The 6,751-nt window shown below is 34.9% G+C and overlaps 1 protein-coding gene across 1 annotated transcript; it reads right to left on the bottom strand.

The window, feature by feature from the left end:
* Nucleotides 1-2,335: 2,335 nt before the first annotated feature.
* Nucleotides 2,336-5,508, bottom strand: LOC120080411 (protein translocase subunit). The gene is made up of 3 exons (XM_039035071.2): nucleotides 4,879-5,508; nucleotides 4,640-4,761; nucleotides 2,336-2,816 (listed from the first exon to the last, which is right to left on the bottom strand). The coding sequence occupies exons 1-3, from the start codon at nucleotides 5,138-5,140 to the stop codon at nucleotides 2,652-2,654; spliced, it is 549 nt and encodes a 182-aa protein (XP_038890999.1). The 5' UTR covers nucleotides 5,141-5,508; the 3' UTR covers nucleotides 2,336-2,651.
* Between the last annotated feature and the right edge of the window lie 1,243 nt (nucleotides 5,509-6,751).

Raw genomic sequence — 6,751 nt, 5'->3', positions numbered from 1 at the left:
ATGGTCAATAGACACTAAACATGAGCATTTAATGGGTATCTATTTTCTATAATATTTACAGGAAGCGAAATATTTGACAGGAATGTCAATTTTGCAATGCACTTTTCAAAACTTTCTTTTTCTTGACTATATAATATTCAATGTATAACAAAGCTATCCTGCATGTTCGAATGGTTGTAGCCCCTAGATCGATATTCTATTGGGAATGGACATAGTTGTTCAGTTTAGTTTGACCCTTGGCTCAAAGAAGTCCCTACCCTCCAACAATTTAGTTTTTTTGTTGTTTTGGGTGCAAATAGTTCCCTTCATGCTAAGGTGGGGGATTTCATGCACCCGAATCGGACTTGGGACTAACCTTATAATTCTAGAGAGCTTGTTGATCTCTCATTGCTCGTTCATTTGATCGTGCTAGAGGTTAGTCGGGAGGATAGTGTGACCTAGCATCACTGTCGACTAGTGTGTTTAAGGTGGGGGATTTCATGCACCCGAATCGGACTTGGGACTAACCTTATAATTCTAGAGAGCTTGTTGATCTCTCATTGCTCGTTCATTTGATCGTGCTAGAGGTTAGTCGGGAGGATAGTGTGACCTAGCATCACTGTCGACTAGTGTGTTTAAGGTGGGGGATTTCATGCACCCGAATCGGACTTGGGACTAACCTTATAATTCTAGAGAGCTTGTTGATCTCTCATTGCTCGTTCATTTGATCGTGCTAGAGGTTAGTCGGGAGGATAGTGTGACCTAGCATCACTGTCGACTAGTGTGTTTTCAGTCACTAGTGCTTGGGGGTGCTTACAACCTAGTTATCTTGTGGTGCCTTGGGCCAACCTTCTTTCTTTTGGAGGTAGTATTCCCAGACATTCTTTCATTTCATTGCTTGTTATTCGTAATCGGTTACAAACTCGAGATCATATATGGAAATGGTGTTCTGATATTCCGAGCAATTGTGTTTTGTGTACTAGTGGAGTTGAATCTTGGAATCATTTATTTCTTGAATGTCCTTTTAGTGAGGTTGTTTGAGGTGATGTGATTTTGTGGGGAAGGTGTTCCCATAAGATCGCGCTTTGGGATACTGAGCTCAATTGGATTTGTTACTTCAGTGCAGGTAATCAACTAAGGCGTAAGGTCTAGAGAGTTACTTAGTGTGCTGTTATTTATCATGTTTGGCGTGAGCATATGTGCATGTCCATGGTGCTACTTTGCATCCTCCCCAAGTGATTGGTTTGGATGTTCGGTCTGAAGTGTTTACTTGTTATTCTTAGTGGCTTGGTGCTTCTTTTATAGGGTCCCAAGCTACATCTTCTCTGGATCTTTTCCTCTGAGTTATGTTTGCCTTGTTTTGCTAAGTGGTTGATTTTTACCTTTGTTTCTGTGGTGTTTGTGTGTGCCTTGACCTAGGTTTGTGAAGTCCCCCTCTTATTTTAGCATTCAATATCTTTGTAAAAAACCAAAACAAAACAACAATGAAAGTTTATACACCACCATCACTGATCAGGGAAGAAATTTATATGGAATCAAAAAATAACAAATTATTGGGGAAATTAGTGTCAATGGCCTATTTTTTAAGCCCAAATAAGATCTTACACAACTTTTGAGAATCTATAATTTTTTACCTTTTGCTTAGGTTATCATGAGATGAAATTACTGGAACAACAAAAATTGCACCCGTGAAAGTCTTCGCTCCTCAATCCAATTTTTACCTTCTTTTTTTAATAATGAATTTCTAAGTTTTTCATATCAAGAAGGAAGGAGAGCGAACGTTAATTGAGGAGTAAGAGTGAGATCGAGAATCAAGAAACACAACTCATCACCATGCATCTTAGTTGTTTTGGTAATTTCATCCAACAATGACACAAAAAGAAGACAAAAAAAACTTCAATTTTCAAAAGTTGGATCAAATCTCATTTAGACCACCAATAATAGGTCATCCATATAAAAATCCCTTATTATCCTTATTTGAACCCATAAAAGAAATTTGTAGAATGAAAAAAATTAAATTAAAAAAAAAAAAAACTCATCTATAGTTTGTGTGGTTATAAAAAAAAATGTTGGTATACATGAACAGAGTAAAATTATCGTTACCACATTAACAGAAAAAAAGTACAAAGACAAATGAGTTTGCTTGAACAATGTTTTGCTTGAATAGCATAGAAAGAAAAACTACAATACATACGGGCGAACTATTGCCATTGGAATGCATAAATTTAAAAAGGTTTCAATAAAGTTGGAAACAAAGGTTTTTTAAGCTTAAAACCAAACCCGACCAATTTGTACAAAAGAAATTTTAATTCCTACAATTTAATCCATGCAATCCAAAGAGAGGTCAGCGTCCACATACCAAAAAGGTTACTAGTTTAGTTCGACATGAGCATCAAGCTACATTGCATTGTTCGAATCCACATACCGCAGTTTAATTCATACATCTTAACCTGCACTCAACTGATCATCCTTTGCCTAGCAGCCGTATGAACCCAGTTCCATTGCCATTGGATGAATCCTGAAGCAAATATCTATTGCACTTGCAAAATGGCTGAACTCTTAAAGATCAATATAATTTTGATTTGTGTTTATTTTAGGAAAAGAGAAAGAAGCTATTGGGAAATAAGAATCTTCATAGTCTACATGGAAAAAGTAAGACATGACTACACAATCTATTCCATGGATTTTTTCTTCAGTTCTTCAAGCTTTTGAAGTTCGGCTAATCTTTCAGCCCATGCTCTTTCTCTTGCTACTGCAGCCATTTTGCGTTCCACCCTCATGATAAGTTTCTTCTTCTTTGCCTCTTGAACCTGAGCTTTCCGTTTCTTTTTTTCAGCCTGCAAATAATGTAAAAACACCAAACCGCTTGGTAGAGGTGAATAAATGTATTCTCTTAGAAGACTAAGTGAAAATTTTTAATGAAGCTATATCAAGCTCTCTCGAGACTGCAAATCTGCAAGTAGCCAAACCATGGTTTGGAAATGTGCATAGCTCGAATTTTTCATATTTCGACATCAGATTGGAATATTAGGAGATGCTAGAGTTACAACTTGGAAGTCATGGTATGGCATAAACATCAAGTAGAAATTTTGGGGAATGCAAACAGAGAAGGCTTGAAATTTCAATACAGCACACACTTGTATCCGTAATATCAAGAAAGAAGTGTCAACATAGATATAAGATACTGAATTTCATCTTGTAGTCAAATAGAATGATTCAGATGAAATCATGTTCAGATTGAAGATATCTAAAACACTAAAACTATTGAGTTTCATGTCGGATTGAAGCAAACTTTTATTATGGATTAAGCCATATCCAAATTGAGAATAAAACACTTGACCGTGATGCAGAAGAAACCAAGTCATGATATTTTACCAATTTACCCAAAAATAATAATAATAAATAACATCCGCAACAATTTACCAACTAGCATGGTAAGTCTTAAATAGCATCAAAGAAGGGAAACAGACATCAAAATAATTTGATGATGCAAAAGCCTCAGATTAATCATAAGAAGTTTACGGTCAGAATGTTTTGACTTGGAAATCATAGTCCATGAATATGTATGCACAGAGAATTAATCATTGTGCAAAATGTGAATTAGAATGGTTTAGGGTTGCAAAGTCACTTAGACGATTTGGAACAAAATGGAAACCTTACAGCAACAAGAAATTTCCAGTTGTCATTAGATGCACACTCAAACTTGTTACATATCTTTTTTTGATAGGAGTCAAACTTGTTACATATCAATTGAGCAATCAATGTTTGTGTCCAATCATCAAACAGTAATTACTAAGGGTCCATTAGTTTGGTTTCTTGTTTCTGGTTATTGAAAATTAAGCTTATAAACACCCTTTTTACTCATAATTTAATTTACTTGTTATCTGGTTTCTACAAATGTTCTAAAAAACCAAGTGTTTCTTTAAGAAACGTGAAAATTATAGTATGGATTTTGGGAGGAAAACTAAAAATGAAATTGTTATCAAATGGGACCAAAACTTAAACCTAAAACCAGTCATTATTGAATGAAATTACCATGATCTAGTATTGGAAATGCTAGAAAAAGAATGGGTAAGCAATGATATTTTGATAGGACAAATACAACAAAACAAATGCCAGATTTGCAAAGAAAAGATTTTGGAATTTTCTATATCCAAAAATCACAAGGCAGCATACAGGTTACAGAACCAAAGTAAAGGGTGTACAATATAACAATGCCGATTAAATCATAAACAATAACGAAGTACTTGGAAACCAAAATTCAAAATACTTTTTAAGTTTTAGGTTCAACAATATAGGGGTTGGGGATTCAAATATTTTAACCTCTTGGTTAAGAACATAAACCAACCGAGCCACATTCAAACTAGCATATCCCTTTACAAACGTAGAAGCTTAAAAAATTTTAGCCTTAAAAGCCCTCCCCCTTCGCTAATATAATGTGTAGTTCACAGATCAATATAAAACAGCTGCCAATAGGCCAGGACAATAAATTTACAAACTTCAGCAATTGGTAATACTCGTGACATTTATATCTCAAAACACAGCAATGGTTACTACATAGAACAGAAAAATTCAAAAGTGGAGAAACAAAACAAGTAAAAAAGAGAAAAAAAAATCACCCAACATGAATTCAAAGTTAATTATAATATGACATACGAACCATAATAAAAGCACGGTGCAACCTAATGCGTTTCTTCTCGTTTCTTCTTTTCACGCTTCCTTCGTTCGGGTGATTAGGAAGAATTGGTTCGCCAGGGGTATATGGGACCCAAGCGTATGGCCCTGCCATTCAACAAAAAGCATTTGAAATTGAAACCATAATTCATGGAATCGAACTTCCAATTAAGAGGACATTGTAAGCTCATGCCCTAAATATTCAAGAAATGTGCGTTAACGAACCAGGGGGTCTCAAGCTCGCCCTTTTGCGACGGGGTTTATCACTGGGCCTTCTCTTCGGAAACCGAGTCTCGGTCAAACTGTGGAAATGGTTCGCAATCGAGAACCAAGGAGCTTCAATTCTGACTGAACTAGCAGAAGGGAGATGAAACCCTGGTTTAATGGAAGTGAAAGCTGATGGAAATGGTGTTAGGGAAGTGGAGGGGCGTGATCGCGAGATCCTCGTTAGGGGTCGAACAATGGATCTTAGGATTCCAAGCCCCATCTCTGTCGCACTGACTTTGATCTCAAAGTAAATTGGTAGTTTTTCCAACCTTGAATTTTGGGGTTTTCAAATCAGCACTGAAAAAAGTGCCGTAGCGCGATCTAACCAACGGCGCAGATAGCACAGATAAGTAGCTCTAAGTGTGAATTGGAGGTAGTGGAGGCGAGTTCGTCGAGAGGCTGAGAGTCCAGCGTGCAGCGGCGGGCGCTGAGACTGCGTCTGGCAGCAGTAGCGGCGGGGCCGGGGTACCGTGGCTGCTAATGGAGGAAGGGGTGAACGTGGAATAGGTTTAGAAAAGAGGGGGAAAAAGGTGAAAAAGGTTTAGGATAGTACGAAAAGAAATTAAAAAAGAATGGCCAAATTCCCCCAAACATACGGTAGAAATTATATCCTAAACTTTTAATCGTAAATATTAAAATTAGACCCTCGAACTTAACTCTAACAATTGTATAAGTTAGAGATTCAATTTTTATCATTTAGGAGTCCAATTTATATAAATATTATAAGTTTGAGAGTCCAATTTTAACACTTATACAAGTTTGAGGGCTCAATTGTTATAACTGAAAGTTTAAAAGTATAATTGCAACTACCATCCTACATCAATGGCGGTTTTTACAATTTGCTTTAAAAAGAAAAAAAATAAATTAAAATGGCTCAAACTAACCCAAAATTCGACGTCTTCAATAGAATACAAATCTAATTTGAAAACATGTTCATTGGAAATTATTCCAAGTTTACCTTTGAATTTGTTTCAATTCAATCCCTACATTTCAATATTTACATTTTTAACTTCAATTTCTTACTAAATACTCATTTTCAATATCTAGCGTTAATATCAATTAATTAATTTAAAATAATTATGAAGTACAACTTTAAAATAGATTTGATGGTGATTAAAAAGTAGTAACATAATTAATCATTGTTCATTTAAATTTATTTAAATAATTAATAATCATTAATAATAAAAACTAAAAGTGAGAATTAGTAGAAAAAAGTGAGATTAAAAGTGTAAATCTTGAGATCAAATTGAAACAAAACTCAAATTTAAAAGGTAAAATTGTAAGATCGTGAAACCTAATGATAAAATAGAAAGAGATCCAAAACCAAGGGACAATAAAAGTATTTCAATTTTTGGATGGAGGATTTGTTTGGATTAACTTTCTAAATGTTTTTAAGTGAAAAAAAATGTTTTCAAGCACTTAAAAAATCAATCCAAACCAACTTTAATTTTAGTTTTTTTTTTATTAGAAAAAATGAGTTAATCTTGAGGAGAGGAAAAAAAAAAGAATGTGTATGTGTGTGTATATATTTTTGTAATGTATGTTACTTCTAAAAAGAAGTTGAATGAGAACATAAACAATTAGCATAACTCAACTAGTTAGTTAAAATTAGCATAGCTCAATTGACATAAAGTTTGTGTTATCGATCTTGAAGTTAGAAGTTCTATTCGTTCACTCCCCTCTCCCCAAACATTGTCACAGAAAAATCAACTTCTTAAATGCATGAAAAAAGACAACCTGCAAAACAAAGAAGTAAAGAACACTGGTGTGGTGCATACAGAACCTCCAATATTTAAGTAAGTTTCAGCAAAGGGTCAGAGCAAGCTAGAGA

Source organism: Benincasa hispida, chromosome 6 (assembly GCF_027475165.1).
Source record: "Benincasa hispida cultivar pf3 chromosome 6, pf3_genome.v1.1, whole genome shotgun sequence".
NCBI classification, from domain to species: Eukaryota; Viridiplantae; Streptophyta; class Magnoliopsida; order Cucurbitales; family Cucurbitaceae; genus Benincasa; species Benincasa hispida.
This window is presented reverse-complemented; position numbering and strand designations above follow the sequence as displayed.